Source organism: Eutrigla gurnardus (genome assembly GCF_963514095.1).
Source record: "Eutrigla gurnardus genome assembly, chromosome: 13".
Taxonomy (NCBI): domain Eukaryota; kingdom Metazoa; phylum Chordata; class Actinopteri; order Perciformes; family Triglidae; genus Eutrigla; species Eutrigla gurnardus.
The window spans coordinates 8,298,806-8,318,128 of NC_139936.1; the positions used below are offsets into that span (position 1 = coordinate 8,298,806).

At 47.3% G+C, this 19,323-nt stretch overlaps 2 protein-coding genes across 2 annotated transcripts; both read right to left on the reverse strand.

Annotated features, from left to right (window-relative positions):
* Positions 1-217: 217 nt before the first annotated feature.
* Positions 218-6,804, reverse strand: pik3ip1 (phosphoinositide-3-kinase interacting protein 1). The gene is made up of 6 exons (XM_084024535.1): positions 6,542-6,804; positions 6,222-6,350; positions 5,648-5,764; positions 4,245-4,433; positions 4,040-4,118; positions 218-1,483 (listed from the first exon to the last, which is right to left on the reverse strand). The coding sequence occupies exons 1-6, from the start codon at positions 6,651-6,653 to the stop codon at positions 1,267-1,269; spliced, it is 843 nt and encodes a 280-aa protein (XP_083880661.1). The 5' UTR covers positions 6,654-6,804; the 3' UTR covers positions 218-1,266.
* Positions 6,805-9,193: 2,389 nt separating this feature from the next.
* Positions 9,194-19,139, reverse strand: LOC311023485 (tRNA (32-2'-O)-methyltransferase regulator THADA). Its single transcript, XM_084025352.1, has 31 exons — positions 18,988-19,139; positions 18,721-18,901; positions 18,552-18,638; positions 18,448-18,475; positions 18,211-18,359; positions 18,008-18,130; positions 17,781-17,901; positions 17,389-17,534; positions 17,217-17,301; positions 17,001-17,137; positions 16,715-16,912; positions 15,912-16,626; positions 15,603-15,755; positions 15,394-15,503; positions 15,156-15,316; positions 14,938-15,077; positions 14,682-14,846; positions 14,439-14,587; positions 14,225-14,356; positions 14,027-14,131; positions 13,734-13,934; positions 13,493-13,643; positions 13,113-13,365; positions 12,701-12,937; positions 12,384-12,588; positions 12,038-12,226; positions 11,101-11,360; positions 10,838-10,993; positions 10,486-10,752; positions 10,195-10,397; positions 9,194-10,113 (listed from the first exon to the last, which is right to left on the reverse strand). Exons 1-31 carry the CDS (start codon positions 19,110-19,112, stop codon positions 9,881-9,883), a joined length of 5,565 nt encoding a protein of 1,854 aa, XP_083881478.1. The 5' UTR covers positions 19,113-19,139; the 3' UTR covers positions 9,194-9,880.
* Positions 19,140-19,323: the final 184 nt, after the last annotated feature.

The following is a 19,323-nucleotide window of genomic DNA, read 5'->3' on the forward strand; positions in this document are numbered from 1 at the left end:
GTTGACCAGCAATAATCACAAGACGAGATCGTGTGGAGTGAAGGCGCGATAACAAGCAAACGGTGCATCGTGTGTAACAGACTTAATGTCCTCTGTATACTATAAAATGTCTCGTTCAATCAGTAGTTGTACTTTTTAAGATGCAAAAGAAAAATGGCCCCTGAATACAAACATACAGCAGGTAACCACGTGCATGCACTCATGTTTTTGAACGACGGAAAAACACCAAACTTTGGACTGTTTCTATTCAACTCCATCACTGTCTCGACGCTGAAGCATCAAGTGCACAACTCAAATCTGTCTGATCGCCAGACTTCTTAGCACTTCAACACACTCGTCGTCCTGCTCTGCAAAGACACTTTTTCTTTTTCCTGATTTCTGTTCTGTTTGTCCTGAGGACGATATACTCTCACATGCATCCTGAGAGCATATTTCCTGTCACTCCTTAACCTGTGGAAGAAAAGCGCAAGTCCTCTTTTCATGTCAACGACCTGAATGCCCCGTCATGCTTTTTAGCCACATCGGCCCGTCACTCGAGTACAAGGAGACAGAAGAAGGTTATCCGGGCTAAAGATAAGCAAATACATTCAGAAGTATCATGCTAAGGCAGAGTACGAGGGCTTCCTTGTCCTTTAGTGGGCCTGTTTCACCTCATCCTGTCATAGAGGAGGATATTTTTAGACACACCAGTGTCTCCAAGACAAAGCGGTATTTATACAAGTTCCTTATCCACGTCTCCCTCCACACAGCCAACAGGTCAATAGAAATGAAACATCCTGTGGCGAGCATCTTCTCCACATGGAAACATACTAAAAAAAAACGGTTATAAACCCCCCATTTCAAACATTGTTTCTTTATAAAGAATTTGTTTCATTTTTCACCATTATAAACACTGGCTAGTCCATTAGGCTAGATATTCATACTGTTATTTAACGGGACGTGACCTTTTTTTCTTCGATTGTATCAAAAAATGACTATTAAAGACTTCATGACATGGCTTCATTAACAACAGAGTCACCTTAACGGTGTCTAGTTGTGAGGACTGTGTCCCCGGCTTGTCCCGTTTGTGCCTCCGGTGTAGAGACAACCAAAGGAAAGGGGACACAAAGGACACAGCATTCCAGTCTTTGGAGTGACCACTACTCCCCTACTCCTTTTAAAACAGAGGGTTAATCAGGGAGGCAGAAGAGACGAACAAACATGTGAAGAAGTGTTTTGGTCCACAAAAATGTATCACAGTCCTGCGTCGGAGGACGACGCGGCTCCTCACGCTCCGGGGGTGCCAGCTTGCTGGCCCATGAGAGGGTCCCCGCCCTCCACGCCCTCCTGGACGGGGGTCATCTCGTGCTCTGCCGTGATCACGATGGTATTCTCGTCCACGAGCTCGCAGGTGGGGTTGGAGAACGCCGACAGGGGCAGGGTGATCCTCTGCATCTCGCGCTCATACACCCGCTGCTCATGCTGCTTCTTTAAGTCCCGACCCCTAAACACAAACGACAGCCATTCGTTATGCTCATCGATTCCAGCGTGGACTCCTCACATAACAGCAGTCATGGGATCGAAATAATATTGACTGTTAAATAATCATAGTACGAGCTAAAGTGAGGCCTTCAGCAGTCATGTGGCTGATACTATGTGCAAGGCCATTTTTGGGGGAGGCCGCCAACGCTAAATATTCATGATAAGGAGCTTCAGATAACATACTGTATGGAGATAACAGGGCCTGTCAGAACAAGCGCCAGGTCTGCAGCAAACGCGAGGGACAGCTGGTGAACGGGAACAGAGAGCTGGCAAGCAGCTTATCTGCTCCAAGGCAACTCAGTGATGGAGAGCAACATGGGGCTGCTTTCTACTGATCTGGAGCCAGAACATTTCTTACCTGCAAGCGTCAGCTCAGCATATTTTGCAACTCGCCACCACTGATTCTTTACACTAGGGTGTGGTTTGTTCTAGCTTCATGCATATCAAAGTCAGCCGAATCGTTTCTGCTTTCTTGCCAAGAATTGGTTGAGAAGATTAATACCACTTATGTTAGAACAGTACGTAGCAAGAGCCAGCAGCGAGTCTGGCTTAGCTTAGCACAAAGGCTGGAAACAAAGGGGACAGCTCGCCTGGCTCTGTGCGAAATCGGTTTAATCTGTGCAAACATCAAAGCTCCACCAACTTGTCGGTTTATGGGGGGGTTATGTACCAGACTATTTCTTGGTTGGAACCAGAAACATCCTGGAGCTCGCAGGCTAGCTGTTTCCCCCTTGTTTTCAGTCTTAATGCTAAGCTAACAGTCTGCTGGCTACACCTTAACAGACAGATATGAGATTGGTTCTAATCTTCTCATCCAAATCAAAATATTTTTTTAGATTTCCCTCAGATTTCCCTCATTCAAAAATGCTTTAAATAAATGATGATTACAGATGGTCATGAAGAGATGTTAAAACACAATCTGATAGGGTATATTTTTAACACTGGGGCCGTCCAAATGGCATAGATTCAACACGCACAGGCTTTAGCTGACAGGGTGCTATTTGTAGTGTGTCCAAGGGAAGCCTGCGTGGGATCTCTGTCAGTATACCAGCTTGTACTGGTCTGTCAAGAGCATGTATGCAGTGGATGAATAGTATAATATTGTGCTTGCATTAAACTCTCTTTGGAGAAGTGAAAAGAGTCAACTTCAGTTACGTTGTATGGTAGTCTGCAGCCACTGCTGAGGGCCAGTGGATGGCCAGTAGAGGGGCAGTGAAGGGGCAGTAAAGGGGCAGTAAAGGGCCAGTGGATGGCCAGCAGAGGGGCAGTGGAGGGGCAGTGGAGGGGCAGTAGAGGGCCAGTGGAGGGGCAGTAGAGGGCCAGTGGATGGCCAGTAGAGGGGCAGTGGAGGGGCAGTAGAGGGGCAGTAGAGGGCCAGTGGAGGGGCAATAGAGGGCCAGTAGAGGGCCAGTAGAGGGGCAGTGGAGGGGCAGTAGAGGGGCAGTAGAGGGCCAGTGGAGGGGCAGTTGAGGGCCAGTAGAGGGCCAGTGGATGGCCAGTAGAGGGGCAGTGGAGGGGCAGTAGAGGGGCAGTAGAGGGCCAGTAGAGGGGCAGTGGAGGGCCAGTGGAGGGGCAGTAGAGGGCCAGTGGAGGGGCAATAGAGGACCAGTAGACGGGCAGTAGAGGACCAGTAGAGGGGCAGTAGTGGGCCAGTGGAGGGGCAGTAGAGTGCCAGTGGAGGGCCAGTAGAGGGGCAGTGGAGGGGCAGTAGAGGGCCAGTGGAGGGGCAGTGGAGGGGTAGAGGGCCAGTAGAGGGCCAATAGAGGGCCAGTGGAGGGGCAGTAGAGGACCAGTAGAGGGCCAGTAGAGGGGCAGTGGATTTCTAAGAATCTGGCCATGCCTCCTGCCACACACCTATCACATTACTGAAGGTGATGTCACTGAACGGTGAGGGCATGTATAAACCCTCTGACCTAACACGCTGCTCCTCCTTTATTAATAATCACCTCCTAAAATAGAAAACAAAGACCTGGGCACCGCTAATCAGATTGACAGCCAAACACAGAAGAGTGAGGGCATTCTGTGCTGTGCCAAAGGGAATCGCAACATCAGAGGCATCACTTTGCACGTTGCATAAGCGCAGTGAATGTGCAGTGCTCCTCCATTCAAATCAGACCCTCTCTCCCCATGCAGGACTATGAAATAAGATAATGCTTAAAATAGACTGCAGGCATCTCCTCTCCCGCCGCGTTCCACCTCATCTCCTGCTGCAGTTGTTGTGTGATAAAGGCATTTAAATCGCTGCCAAGCAGAACAACAGATTGCGTGGCTGGGGAATGTGAACAACAGCTGATGCCCTGATTTAAAGAGCCCATTAAACGAGCATGGCGTCACGTGTTGTAGCTGATCGTACTGGCATACCTCGTGCAACGCTACATGTGCAAGTGAACAGGAAGCCACAAGAAGTTAACTGTCACAAGGTAAGAATGCCTCTTCAAAGAGAAAAAAATACTGTTCTTCAAATTCTATTTAGATTGAACCAAATGCTTGATGATCTTGTTGTGCTTTAGATACTGACCTCTTATAAAAGTAGCCAAATGTGATGCCCACTCCCAGAATGATTATAATGGCCATCATGAGGATTCCGATGACGTAACCTAAAAAAAAAATCATAAAAAGTGAAAAACTGTATAAACACAGAGATATTATGTTCATGTAGCAATGCATTAATTACAACATGAATTCAAATAGTGAGATATGTTTTCAGAGTAATAATAACACACCGGTGGTGCCGAGGTCCTTCTTCTTTTTGGGTGTCGTGCGTACTCGCTGGCTGATTCCCATCACCGGCTGCACTGCAGCGACTCCTCCCTGAGAAGCTCCTGACTTGGCCGGCTCAAAGCTCTCTGTGGGGGGAACGCTTCCTGCTGGCTTGAGGGGGTCGGCGTCTCCTGGTACCACAGAGGCTTCTTCTACAGACACAGACAATACGAGTTTTAATTGGGGATGTTCTGACTCTTAACTTTGAACTTTTACCACACAGAGTTGGAGCAAAGTAACTTCAATATCTCCTGTTGCATTAGATCTTTGTTAGGTTGTATCAGAAATCAGCTGCTTCATTGCTGGGATTTAATTTCATTTATGGAATGTGACAAAGCTCCTCTCATCAGTGAGTTCCTGAATTTGGTGAGTTAGCCTGAAAGGTTGAGTCTGTGAGGATAAAACAGTTCAGCAATTGATTTTCCAGGAAATGTTGCTTTATCACATAATAAGATTTACTGGTACTAATAATATAGTGTGTGGAGAGACTAACTGGTGCATCATCTGGACCATGTGGTTACCAATTACTGCTGGTTCAACACAGTTCCACTAACACAGAAAAGCTCCTAACCAGCAGGACGAAAGCCGTGACGCTGCTCTCGTGAAGTGAGAGCGTAAAAGGCAGCCGGAGGTAAACGCATTGTTTTTCTCTCTCATGTGTGGCGGACTCAAACAGGCTCTGCATGCTTGACTTCATCACGTGACAGGAAGCTCGCAGATGTCAACATCTGCTCTTTAAATCTCTTCCATTTCCTCCACGGTGGTTGTTGTTTATGAACTCAGGAGTTACAGGCATGGAGCCATATATCGAAGCGGCCAATTAGCTGCTGTCTCTAAGCAAAGATCTCCTCTCTGCCAATGAGCTATGGTTTAGGGCGGGGTCAACAGCTTTCCGCAAACTGAACTTTTGTGATTTGCAGCACGCTGTTATTGTGTGACTTGGTTTGGCCTCGGAGACGAGGAGGAAACAAAGAGCAAAGTAGACAAAACTTCTCACATTAGTTGTTCAGCCAACAAAGCTTCAGTTGGCTGAACAACTAATCCTGCATGGGAACGCGGATGTAAAGTAAAAAAAAAAGTTTGAAAAACTTTTTTGTTGACCCATAAAAGTTTCCAATTTGACTGCATCCTCATCTTTTTGTTTTGGTGTGTTGACTAATTGGAACATTTGCATATCTGCAAAAATATTCACATCATTATTTCCCCCAAGCATAACCCAATTCTTAAAAATAGCAGGAGCTTTGTAGGGAAGATAAAGTATTTGCTGGCAGCATCAAGAGAGCACAGTCTGTTGTTTAATGCGCGTGTTTTAGTGTTGTGCTATCCAAACGGCCATGAATTGTGGTTGTGTACAGCGTTCACTTACCTTTGCATGGGTCAACTGCGCAGAATTGTCTCTGGACTGTCCCATCTGGGCCAGCAATGTAGCACCAAGGTCTCTCGGCGGCGTCGGGATTTCGGCAGTAGTTGTGATCTCCCACATCTACAGGAAGAATGATAAAAACAGCACACGTCTGTTACTGATGCCTCCTGGAAACATCGGCCCGTCTCTGTCCGTCTGTAAACCACTGGATCCATTAATCATTAACACTACTTCATCACACCACGACGAACAGGCTGCCCTGAGCACAAATAGGAAATGGCAGCTGATGTATAACAGAAGGCATTTATCACCATCAACCTATAATTCAGTGGCTGTAAACAGAACATCTACATAATACCTCCTGTGTTTATTCCTCTGTGTTTGTAAGATCCTGAGGCAAACTGTATAAGTACACCGCATCAACATCTCAACACAGGTGTTTGTTTGTTGTTCTCTCAGGAAACTGTTGTGCCTTTCAACAGCAGGATCATTGTTCAGTCTCAGACAATGGAATGATTCCTTTAATGAGGCGTTCACTGACCTGACATTTCAACACACATCTATACAAGTTGTTTACCTGTCTGCGAATCAGGATATTTTTCGACATCATAGTCTCTACTGGTGTTGGTCCAGTTTAGACAGGCCAGACCCGAGGAGGAGTTCTGGGCTTCCCCTCTGTACGTCACGCCGTTGGATCTCATGCACTCTGAGAATAACAACAATATAACACGTGAACACAACAAAGTAAGTTATTGTGCAATCAAAAAGAATGATACATTATGATGATTATTATTATTATGGATGCGGATTTGAAGTAGATCAGGCTACACTGTATACAGTTATTACAAGAAATGACTAATAAAACACATAAAAATAGTCCTTAATGTACGTCTTTACCTTTTTCCTGTCCATGTGCAGCGCTGCTCTCCACCATGGCCACGCTCAGCAAAACGGCGTGCAAGGAGAACAACATCCTGCAGAGCTGACGGGCTGACTTCACCGTCGACATGGTGCGCGACTGTGCCTTTTTTTTTCTCTTAGAAAAACAACATGGAGAAAATGTTTAAAATGGACGAAGAGCCTATGCTAGATTCGCATCTACAAACTGCTCCTCTCGCCGGAGTCCCAGCCCTTGTTTTTGTCAGAAGAGCTCAGATTTCTTGGTAAACAGCCTTCTGGGGAGGAGGAGCTGCAGTCTGGTCTGCAGCACGAACCTCACGGTCCTAAAGCCTCACCAGGTTCACACACGCACACACACACACACACACACACACACACACACACACACACACACACACACACACACACAGAAAAGGCAGCAGCTACAAAACAGTCTGGCAACTTGTATCCTGACATGCAGCCCTTGTGAGAATAAACACATTGTCAAAACTGTTAATTTCTGTTTAAGCAGCATTTCTTCATGGTTACTTCTATAATCCATCCTCTTTCCTTCTCCCTGTCCCACAATCATTTCCCACATGTATTCAATTTTTCAACGTTTGTCTATAAATAACTGCTCTGCTTTTCGATGCAGAGTCGGAGTGCTTGGTGTCCAAACCCAACCGTCCTGTTTCCCAGGCTTCCTCTCCAACGCAGGAGGCCTGTTTTTCCGCTGCTCAGAAGAAGGCAACCCTACAGAGGCCGATAAAGGACAGCTGCAAATAGTATGTTCCTGCATGTGCCGGTGCACTTCTGCATGCTCACAGCGGAGAGGCCCCCGTGTTGTTGTTGTTGGCTGACTGGTAAAGAGGGCAGCCAATGCCTGAGTCCGTCCATGTTCACAAAGCCACGTTTCAAATAGACGCTTTTTCGGGCAATTACTAGAGCAAACACAAAGCATCTGTCTGGCACCCCATCACACTCTGCTCATTCAGGGTTACGGGGGCAGGAGCCTCTCCCATCATGCACTGGGTGAAACCACAAGTGCTACACCGTTAAAGGGTGAAGCCATATGAGCCAACTAATACTTATGGAAGAAAACAGTTATGATAAAACAAATAAAAACTGTCATTATTAACCCTCTAGATTGCCTTCAGGCAACAAACTTATAATCATTTATTTTTATTTTTTCAGAATTGAATTGAAACCACTTGCTTCTTGTGATGCGACGGTGGAAAAACACTTCTTCCTGCTCCAATCGGTGCTCATATTTACATACAAGTGGCTGTACCTGCTGACCTTATTCCTTGGCGCCCTAGTTCGTTAATCATTTAATTAGCAGGACATAACCTTATGACCCAAGAAACTCTCAGTTACCATTCAAAGAGTCTTCTTCGTGGTCATTTTCCAGTCTTGTCTTCAGGAAAATTCCCAACCTTGCTTTTAAACTCTCACACTGTGTTTTCAAGTTTGCACACATTGTTTTAGCCGATTCTGATGAGATTTAGGTATTTTCATTAAAATCATGTCTCCAGGCATATTGACTGATACTGTGATCAGTAGCAAACTGATCAATAAATGCATCATGGTGCCATTAAGGGTTCAGGTGAAGGGCAACTTCGGTATATTTCAACCTGAACCCTATTCCCCATGTTTTTGTGTCTGACTGGTTGGTAGTTCTTCCACTCAGCTTCAATGATCGTTTGGTAAATCATTAAGCGGTTAGCAAATGCATTCTGATTATTGATGTATTGGCTTATTGATGATGCATTCACAGACCCTTCTTTCCCCTGCATGACATAACATCATTTATTATTTATAATAAGTATCGGTATCGACATCGAAAATTCTGGCCCAGTATCGCCTATCCCTACTGACATTATTGTCTCGTTGTGAAATCTCGCGAGGTGACGTGTTGCGGGGCCCGGAAGACATGCCGATCAGGTAAAGTTTTGTGTTTAACGACACCATGCATGCCTGTTATTAATGCACATTGAGATGATTGGGACAATGTGGACAAGGTATTTAAATCCAATGGGTGCCCGTGTGTATTTGAGCCAGAATACCCGGATGGGTGAGCTCGTAGCGTCCCCGTGGGTGCTGTGACCCGGCTGTGAGGCCCACAGAGGAACAACACCACGGAGGGAGTGGGACCTGTTGCTGCCCGATGTTCTGACGTCACATCTACACCTGGATCATGCGAAAGGTAAAAAACTGTTATTTCTTTCCACGATGCTGTCAGACACTTATAATAACAATGGAAAACACGTGAAGTGGGCGTGACGCAGCATCCGGGTCCCGGATGACACACTCCCACCAAAGCAACTTCTTGATAAGAAGATCCAAGGTTTGACGTCATCATTATCATGATCTAGTATGGGCTCGTAGTCTGCGTCAGGAGCATGAGGAGAACCACCTGTAGCTTCCTGTGTTCCTCCCACAGAGCTCTGCACACCAGCTGCTTGTCGTCCAGAAACGCATTGCATGAACGTCTTTATGTATGAATCATCAACACAAGCTTGATGTCATGGCTGTTGCGTAATGTAGATGCTCACAAGCACAATGCTTCATTCAAACACAATGGAAACCTGAACTGAAATAGAAGTTAACGTTACTTGGTTGAGAATAGGATCACCTCTGACAATATTATGTATATCCCACGTGCATTTGTCCAACCATAGCATGTACAATAGTCATATCGTGTTTGCTGAATGCTGGGAGTCAACCAGCTCAAACAAAAGCAGTGGGCTATCTGGTGATGTAAGACTGCTTGAGTGTGTGGTCTGTTGCGGGGCAACCGACAGCTCTCTATCAGCTCCACTCAATCACCTTCAGCCCCCCCTGTGGTTGGAAAATGGACACTTATCCAGGCGGAACATCCCTAATGGAACATCAAAACATACATTATATTCCCCCACTGGGCACCGAGCGGCCCGCTTCTCCAGACACTATCGCATTACAGCGCTGCATCGGTTTGAGTGCTGCTACTGTTGCCGCGGAGACGAGGCAGGAGGAGACGCATGTTGCTTTGCGGTGATGGTGATGGGAAGGAAAGACCTGGGCCTGTTCTGGTGGCTGTACCTCTGCATTAAAAAAACGTTTTATTTAATATTGTAGCAAATACATAATTCTAGAGCTTATGAGGAACTTGATGCCTGGTGGGTCTCTTCCCCGACTGCAACCACTGAGCTCTTATATAACTTAGTGCTGGTTTACTGCAGCATCAGCAGTTGCACTACACATTCAAGACGACGGCTGCACATGTAGATACCCAGTCTTAAGAAATGTTCACAGGTACTTTCAGGTACTTTCAGTCATCATCATCATCGGCTTGAACAGAAAAAGCCCCATGTTCCGTCATCGCGGCAGCTCAGCAGCTGTTACATTAAAGGGAAAGTGCACACCGTTCTGGCTGAGCAGGCCACAGACTTCCTGTAAACTCATGTGCAATGCTGAAGGATCACAAAGATGTCGCACGCCATCCGATGTTTTCAACAGCCGGAGGAGAAAGGCAGCCCGGGTGAACAGGCCACACAGGGTGTGGTGGAATCGGGGGTCCATGAGGAGAGCCAGCCAGGCCGGGGTCTCGCCTAGAGAGAATAAATGAGCGCATTGTAACACAGGCGATTATGAAAATGCAACACATTCTCGTATCCATGCTGACGTGGTACCTGTCTGGAGCTCTTTGCAGACAGCCAGGCTGTCTAGCACCTGTGCAACACTCTCCTCTGCCCATGCACTCAGGCTCTGCGACACAGCAGAGGATTCATGGGATTTGTCAGCCATCTGCAGCAGGTACGGCAGCATGTGTGCAGACATGACAGAGGGCTCTGCAAACACATTGGCCTCATCCTGCTCGTACAGAGTGGAACACCTGAATGAGAGCGATAACAACAGTTAAGGAACAATGAATCAAGGCTGCTCTATTTGGACAAGTGCATTGATTCAGTGAGGTAACGTACCCGGTCTCTGAGGCCTGTCTCAGCACAGATCTGAGGTCAGGCTGGGGCAGGTGACACAGCAGCACCTCCAGTGTGCCAGGAGCATCCCAGCATTGCTCCACCAGCAGGTCCAGTAGGAGAGGCAGAGCCTGGTTGACCTGCATGAGGTAGATGCTCCTCCAGCGTTCTCCTTTTCTCGCATGGTGCAGCATGGAAGTAAAACAGGCCGCCTTCATTCTCACCTGCTGGTTTTGGTCCTGCAGCAAGTAGAGGCCTGTGTTGATGGACCTAAACCAGAAAGATTTGACATTTCTCATTTCTGTTCATCAGAGAGGATCATTTGATGGACGACGCTAGTTGATTTCCTTCACACCTGATCATGATGGCAGGCAGAGCGCTGTGGATCACAAGAGGAACTCCAGCAACACACAGAGCCTCAGCACACGCCATTCTGAGCACCTCAGGTGCGTCTGGGGATCGGTGGCTTTCCAAGACGCTACACCAGCGCTGGAACACGGATATCTTCACGCTGATTTACACAAAGATGAGAAGAAAGTCAGAGCTGCAGGTGCTAGTGTTCCTGTACAGTATGTGACTCTACCCTGAAGTAAAACAAGCCAGAACATGTGTAAAAACCTGGAGTCTGGAGACTGTGAAAGCAGCAGACTAGCAGCATACAGAGCCTGGGACAGAAACTCTGGGCCTCCTCGCTGGTCCTCAAGGTCCCCGAGTAACAGATCCAGACACTCACGTAGAAGTGGCTCCTCCAGTGGGGCCGACTGAGGAAGATGTTGGGGTAAAGTAGAATCGCCTCCGACCATCACTGCGACCAGCGCTGCTAGATAGGTCCTGCGGTACTCCACACTGTGGCTCAACAGTGCCTCCTTCAGGTTTGACTGGGAATAGAGAGGATTGATAAAGTCCTTTTAATCTATTTGTCAAATCAGATCAATCTTCTTTTTATGCCAACCAGGTACAACAAGGCATCATACAAGAGATGTAGAATTAGATATGTTTTCAACAAAGAATCATCTTTTTCTGCAAATATAAACATCAATGTGAGGACAATACTTGGACTATCAGTGGTTTCCTTAATAAATCACTAACTATTTAATATTTAGCATTATTAAAGTAAAACTAAAATCAGATACATTAAATCACATGACATCATAAATGAAAGCAAAACAACTTGGCCACATTAACAGTAGCCCCAACCTGTACCCACTGTATGTAGACAGGCCGTAGCCCTTCTTATCAGGCATATCTTAAAAAGAGTGGATTAAACACCACACAGGATATGCATGGGAAGGGTAAACTGGGTGGTCTCGGTAATGTAACATGCTGGGGAGTTTATCTAAATGACCAACATAATAAAAGCTTGTAGACACACCCTTTCTTATATCAGAGAGGGAAAAGTAATCTCGAACCAGATTTCAGACGGTATTGTATTAAAGCTTACACAATTTCCTCACATTGTGCTGTAGGAAGGCTCATTAAACTGAAAGCTGTCGGACAGGTTTCAGGGAAGGTTGTTTTCTTTAAGCTGAACTCGCCGGAGCAGATCACGTCTCACCTGCAACGCCTTCTGGATCTCCTCTTTCAAGCTGTTTTGCTGGGAACCCAGCCCATCCACCACCCACGTCACCAACGAGAGCCTCAGATCAGGGCCCACTGCAGAGAAGTTGGCCCAGATTCGACGTGCCCACTTCTGATCTGCACATAGAAAGTGGATGGCTTGTTGATGGAAGGCTGACAACCCGACCTGTGGAGGTGACACAGATAAAGCATGAGAACAACAATCTGTTGGGGCCTCCTGGTAGCGTTGTGGGTTAAAAGCCCCTGAAAACGTATTGGAATCCTACACCTATGTTGTATTTTCAGCCAAAGTTAGAAGGCTAAAATGGCTAAACATTAAGCACCTGTAGCTCTTGTTGAGGAGTTTGGAGGTCATGCATGAGCGTGTCACCGAGTTTTGTCAGGTGGGTCTCGCAGCAGAGTCTTCTCAGGGCGTCTGCCACTCCGAGGTAGGCCGCTCTCACTAGGGGGCAGCGTTGAGCTTCAGTCACCAGCCACATGGAGGCTTCCATCCTGCTCAGCACCTCACACAGGTCAGCTGAGGGGGCACTGGGAAGAGAAAGGGTGCAGGATTTCAAAGAGCGTGCCTGATGGATGAATACAGCCGACCTCCAGAAAGCCTGAAAGTGTCTGGTGAGTAAACGGCTCCTTGTCGTCTCACCTGACTGAGCAGAGGGCTCGCTCTAGTATAGCTTTGATCTGCAGCAGCTGTCCGTGGAGCCGGTTGTGACAGCAGCGCTCCTGTGCTCTGGGCAGTTGAGCCGTCAACTTGGTGAGGATGTTCATGTACTCCGAGGGGGGAGTCATGGCAACCAACGCCTTCGAGGCCATCACTCTCACACTGTAAACGGGACTGGCAGACAGCTGGAGCAAAGGAGGCAGGAAGTCTGACAAAGTTCTGGTTTGAGAAGTCGGGAGAAGACATTCAGTGAATTAAATGACGTTCAGTATGGAGATTCATAGACACACAACTATGTCCTTCTTCCCCACTGCATTGTTTAAACATACTATACAATGCTCGCGAACATTTTGAGAGATACACACTACAAATGTGGAATGAAAACAGTAATCACTCTGTCGAGTCGTGGACTCCAGGCTGGAGTTGGGCTAACAGCGTGAGGATTGGGAAGAGCGAGGGTTGGAGGTGAAGCTTGGCCTCATTAGGTGGACCCTGGAGGTCTTGAGCCGCCCCCCTCAGCTCGCCAAGGAGGAAGGGCTGGAGCGCAGGGTAGTGGAAGAAGAAGGCCAAGGGGGACAAGCCGTGCTGGGTGGGGCCACCCTCCTCACTGCTGGGCCGCTGGCCGAGCATCCGTGAGCACAGAGAACCTGGAAACACACATAATAACTAGTATCAGGGGTATGTTTTGAGCTGAACAAATGTTTGATTAATGAACTATTTTCATAATTGACCAATTGTTTAAATCACTGGTTCCAGCACGTCATTGTGTCTCACTGTAAAGTTGCAGCGCAGCGTTCCTCATGGCCCAGCAGGCAGAACTGAGCAGAGTGAGTGATAAGATGGCTACAGCAGGAGCAAACTGAAGGACCGCCTTTCCCAGACCAGAACCACGAACCAGTGCCTGTAGAGTGTGAACCGCACACACCTGTAAGAGAAAAGACAATAACTTGACCACATCTGTCTTTGTGGTTTTAAAAAAAAATCTATCCTCACTCTTGCTGCCGCGTCGACACACCTGAGGCAGGTCCAGCGTTTGGTCCCAGTTCTCAGGTAGAGGTGTTTCGGCTGTCTCCAGTAAGGTTTGCATACTTTGGGATAACAGTGGTCTTGCTTTACTGGCGTCCTCTGCAGACACGACGCACAGGATGAGCATCGGCAACCCTGCAGCCCGCCGGGTCACTGAGGTGGATCGAGGGGAGCCCACAACCTGCAATCCCTGTAAAGAGACAGGAAGTATGTCTAGTGGCCAGCAGTCTGGCGTCGTCATTCCCTGATGGAAACCACATACCAGCATGCATCACCACTCACTTGTTTCAGCATGTGGGCCGGGATATCTCTCAGGTCTGGATCATCGCTGCTCAACAGAGAGGCACAGAACTTGGTGAAGCCTGCACAACACCCCTCTACTGCCCCCTAGTGGAGAGAAATGCCTTTTTTTTTACAAACACATTTTATGTTGAGGTGATTTAGAAACCGCATGCCTCCGAATGGATTCATAGAACTCACCCAGTGACGGCATTTGAGAAAAATATTCTTGAACGCAGTCGACGCTCTCGTTAGATCCTCTTTTGTTAGAAGGCTGGGTTTGGATTCAGTGAGAAGTTTCTCCACCAGAGAACCTAAAAAGATTCCAATTTCCTGGAAACATGAAAGCAAGTCATTTTGAGGAAAAGGTACACATGCTTAGCTAAAATGTTTATCCAGTTACATTCTGCTTTACCTTGAGGGAGACCCAGCAGCAGGTGAGGACGAGGCTGTGCTCCTCAGACAGCAGGACACACTCCTCTCCATCTCCGTGGCCTCCTCCAGTCTCTTGGGCTATTAGAGAGTTGATGGCATTTCCCATATCACAAAAAGAAGGAGGTGCATCTAAGATGGAAGAGTGATAAAAAAAAATGAGGTAAATCTGAAGGAGTGTACTTCATCCCCAAATCCGTCTTGTTTCTGCAGATCGCTCCAATACCCTTCTCTGTGGCACAAGCATCCTGGTCTCCATACAGAACCCCCAGCAGCAGCAGAGACGTCTTCTCCAGCAGGACCAGCAGCTCAACGGTCAGACTGTGCTCAAGTGTGTCACATATACTGTTGGTTCCCTCAAGCAAACACCTCTGGAGGGCATTTAGTACACCTGGAACATGATTCATGGCAGGATTTATAGAACTGATCGACGTTTCTTGGGCTAAATCTGATTTATGGGAGATGTGGCTCTTGAGACTCACCATGTATTGGCTTGGTTCTGGCAGCAAGCATCAGGTCGGCCTTGGCTGTCAGATAATGCTCCTCTAGCTCCTTCACCAGAAACTTGACCATGCAGGAGGCCTTGGGGTAACTTCCACCGCCCTCAGGCTGGTCTTGTGATCTACAAATAGAACTGATTACCCGTTGCATCTAAAGCAGGCATACATCTGTATGAGGGTATGTAGGAGGCAGGGCTTACTTCTGGAGGAGGACCTTCATCATCAGCGCTCCCATCTGAGCCTCCTGCACCCGAGGACTGCACAGAAGTTGTTTGGTTCGCGTGAGCAGCACTGCAGCGATGTCATCGGGAAAACTGGGTGGGAAAAACCTCAACAACAACGCGGCTGAGAGCTCCCGAATCTGTAAGAAGAAGAAAAAAACATTCATCCATTCTCTAAAAATATTCTTCAACTCTTTGATTTCTATAAAAGCTCTACCTCATTTGTAGAATCTTCTAAACAGCTGATGAGGACCAGCTGTTTTGTCCTGGAGACAAAATCCCACTGTCCTCTTAGTCTGGCACAGGTAATAAGAGAGCCCATGCTCGCTGCAAAAATGGATTTCACAAAGCTCATTTAAAGTTCAAGCCAAAACAATATAAAAAGTCACAATTCACGGGAACTCCAGGTTTGTTTTCCAAACGTACCTGGAGGTTGTCCCTTCTTCTTGTCGGGGCTCCAGGTGTCCGTGCAGGTCTCCAGCACCGCCGACAGCAACAGCAACACGGTCTTCTTCCTCTGAAAACTGTGACCTGGTGCCAGGTAGCCGTATGGAAGCTGACCCAACCATTCAACGAACCCTACACGATATGAAACAAGGTATTGAAGTGCACAAAGTAAAGGTAGATAATATTAGGCTGAATGGAAAGTGCCTTTCTCTGTTGACTGTTTCCTGATATGACTTGTAATGTAGAGATCTATACCTTTTTTAGGAATAGCGGCAGCAGTTATCTCACCTATTCCATGCTCCAGTAAGTCCTGTGTCCTCTCTGAGTGGCCGGCTTCACCTTTCTTTTTTCCTTTCTGTCCTCTGACGTGTGCCAAGCAACCGTCTCTGATACGGACCAGAAACCTCTTCACCGCAGCCTGAAGATGTTGACGGAAAGGCGACGACTCGCAGTTTAAGTTCTGAGGAATAAACGCCCTCATTATTGACATCTCCTCCGTGGTCGGAGTGTCTTTGGTCTTCGGGCTGCAGCAGAGGACGTTGAGGGCAGCGAGACGGACTTTGTCATCTGCAGATCCGAGAGCTAGCTGGAGGGTTTCGCGGGTGGAGGAGCCCTGCAGATCCCAAGGAGAGCCTCCGGCTATGCCTCGATAGGAGCTCACGATGCAGGCCCAGGCGTGGAGGTGGGCCGGGTCGAATGGGTCCAGAGAGGCCAGCAGAGGATCCACAGAAGAGGGGAAGACTTGAAAGGTGCAGGGTAATAAGTGCGTTAAGCTGCTGTTCTGTAGAAGAGTCACATCAGACGTCAGCGCCTCGTGAAGGAAGGGCCCCCAACGCCTCGCCCACTCATGGGCCAGATCCAGCTCGGAGATGGAGGCGTCACATAGCTCTCTCCTCTGCTGCTGGATCAGACACTTGTAGAGCTCCGATCCAGATGGGTACAAGTGATTGGTCGACAAACACTTCAGGAGATGATTGTGTATTTCAGCATATTGATCGAGCACCTGATAGATAAAGAAAAAAAAAGATGTCACGTCATCACGAGCACAACATTCTAACGTTATTAACACTGTAATAACCCGGAATCCTCACCGTGGCAGTACCCAGATATGGCAGCAGGGCACACAGGCGGGGGTATTTGGCTTTGGCTTCCCACGGCAGCTTGATTGTTCGCTGAAGGAGAGTGAAATATAGAGTCTTCTTTGTGTCACCAAACTGCTCACAGTCCATCTCGTAGAGGTCCAGCAGGAGACAAAAGGCACTACGCACAAAATCTGACACGCCTTCCACCTGCGAAGGAAGACAGACGTCAGGTGTTACTATGGTAAATTACTATACATTTATATGTTTTGTAAAATAGAATGTTAATTGGACTCACTGGGCTTTCTGCATTGGTCCAGATAATGTGAATGAGCTTCTGCTGCAGGCTGCTGTTGTCAGGCAGAAGGCGAATGCCCGTCATCTTCCAGATATCGGCCAGGCACTCTTTAACTCTCCTCAGCCACAGTGTCAATGCTGCGACAACATGTCATATGTGAACGGATGATAAGTCTGTTTCAGCAACATATGAATGCAGAACCTGGGAATTACTCACCTTCAAAGGCAAAGTAGTGACACTCCAGCTTCTCCTCACACAAAGCACAGACCAGAGGAAACAAACCGTCCAGCAGTAAACACATCTGTAAAGAAAGGTGTGATGGATTTGGTCATGAAAACACCAAAAGGAAAACTTTTTTTTTTTTAACCTGAGCTTTTACTCCATTTACTTCTGTGGCATCTGCATGTGAACTGAGCAGGATGTGAGGTGGAGAGCAGGTCAGGAGGCCTCTGCTCACAGCCAGTCTGTCCACTCCGTCCTTCCCCGTAGGACAGCACTCTACCTGGAGAGCACCAACAGTCAGCAGCCAGGGCTCTGAGAAATAACCGGAGTAACAGTTATTCTGTCAGGAATCTCTAGGCATTCATACTCACTCTTTACACTCATACTAGCAGTAGAATGTGTAGCTTTTATGCTTTTTTTGGATGTAGTTCAATGGAGAAACAAATGAGACACAACCACATCTTTTTACCTTTGTACCCACACTGGCACATATCTGGGTCAGATTCCCAAATTTGCCATGCCCGTTCTATTTGTTCCGCAGCTTTGGTGGTTACCTACCTAAGCGAGAGACCTGCAGCAGACTCCAGGCAGCAGCTTCTCCAGCCCTGCTCTCTGATGCAGAGTTGATCAGCATGGCCACGGCGGTGCCTGCCAAGAGACGAGTGTCCCTGTTGCAGCACTGCAAGACAAGACGCCCTGACTGGTGAGACGAAACCGAGGCAACACCTGAAAAGGTATCTTATCTTTTGAATAAGTGACCCCGAACAGATGAATTAATAAGAAACCTGTCCGAGTAGTATTTCCATAAGAGCCTGGAGGATCTTCTGCACTGTTGGGCCCCTGTGCTCATTGGTCCACACCAGAGGAGCCACTTCATTGGACAACAGCTGGAATATTTGCAAACACACCTGGAGAGATCACAGTTGTCAGGTCCAGTAACAGAGATTACACAGGAAGTGAATGATGAAGCACCCTGCTCTCCGTGTACCTTGACGGCCAAGTAACACAGCGGTCCGTCTCTCAGGGATTCTTGTTGCAGGACAACCAGGAATAACTCGGACACTTTGGTCAGCAAAGACCGGAATGACTCTCGCCACACCTCGCGGCCGACCGTGCTATCCTCCAGGAACATACAGGCTACAAAAGAAGTTGAAAAAGTTGATTAAAAATGTACATATATAATTACTGACATGGTAATAACACATCATCTTTAGTCTGCACCAACCTCTCTGCAGATCCTCATAAGACAACACCTGAAAAGAAGATGAGGTAAGAGTTATTGTCAGTGCCTTTTTATGAAAACATATGACAAAAGTGAGAGGTCTGGACCTGGTCAGTGTCGACTATGGATTGCAAGCAGCGATGGGTTTCTCTAAAAACCAATTGGTGGTCCACTTTTCCCAAATGTTGCAACATCTGTGAAGCAAAAAGGAGGTTTCAATGAGATTCATTTGGTTTTAAAGCATTGTATTGTAAATAGCCACAATATAAGCCTGACCTGGTCCACTTTACGACAGGCGTTGGAGATGTTGGCCATCTGTAGCTGCATGGAAATGAGGAGTCTGACAAGAAGCAGGAGACGACTCTCCTCTAAAACAGGAAGCTGAGCCTCTGAAATGCGTCTCAGCAGCTGGAGGGCCTCCTCCAAACAGCGCTCCTTACATCTTTTCCCATTACTCCTGTCAACGCAAGCATGATCATTCAGTCATTATCACAGCTTTATGTGGGAAATGTGATCAAACATGCTGAGCTTACAGGTACCAACCTGGAGGATTCAGACAGTTTATCAATAAAGAGCCTGAGTGTTTGGTTGACATTGCCAGGTGCTTGATCCTCGGTGATCACACAGTCTTGTAGACTTGTCATCAGGTCTTCAAAGGACAACATCATTGTATTAACCTCACTGTGCTCACTTCTGGAGCACGCTGGCACGCTGGTCACGTGACATGACTCTCTTTCTACAGTTGTTTCACCAGTGCTTATCGTACAATTACTGTGACATACTGCCACCTAGAGGCCGGTTGTCCGTTTTCTTGTATTTCAAATTACAAATTTGTTTGCAATATAGCCTTTAAATATATATATAAAAAAAAAAGTTAAA

Excerpts from the sequence above, each read along its gene's own strand:
- pik3ip1 (XM_084024535.1), bottom strand. The coding sequence starts at position 6,653 with ATGTCGACGGTGAAGTCAGCCCGTCAGCTCTGCAGGATGTTGTTCTCC. Across the intron at positions 6,351-6,541 it reads TGCACATGGACAGGAAAAAG|AGTGCATGAGATCCAACGGC; the intron begins GTAAAGACGTAC and ends TGTTATTCTCAG. Across the intron at positions 1,484-4,039 it reads TTTGGCTACTTTTATAAGAG|GGGTCGGGACTTAAAGAAGC; the intron begins GTCAGTATCTAA and ends GTTTGTGTTTAG.
- LOC311023485 (XM_084025352.1), bottom strand. The coding sequence starts at position 19,112 with ATGATGTTGTCCTTTGAAGACCTGATGACAAGTCTACAAGACTGTGTG. Across the intron at positions 18,360-18,447 it reads TTATGAGGATCTGCAGAGAG|CCTGTATGTTCCTGGAGGAT; the intron begins GTTGGTGCAGAC and ends CTTCTTTTGTAG. Across the intron at positions 16,627-16,714 it reads CATATCTGGGTACTGCCACG|GTGCTCGATCAATATGCTGA; the intron begins GTGAGGATTCCG and ends TTTATCTATCAG.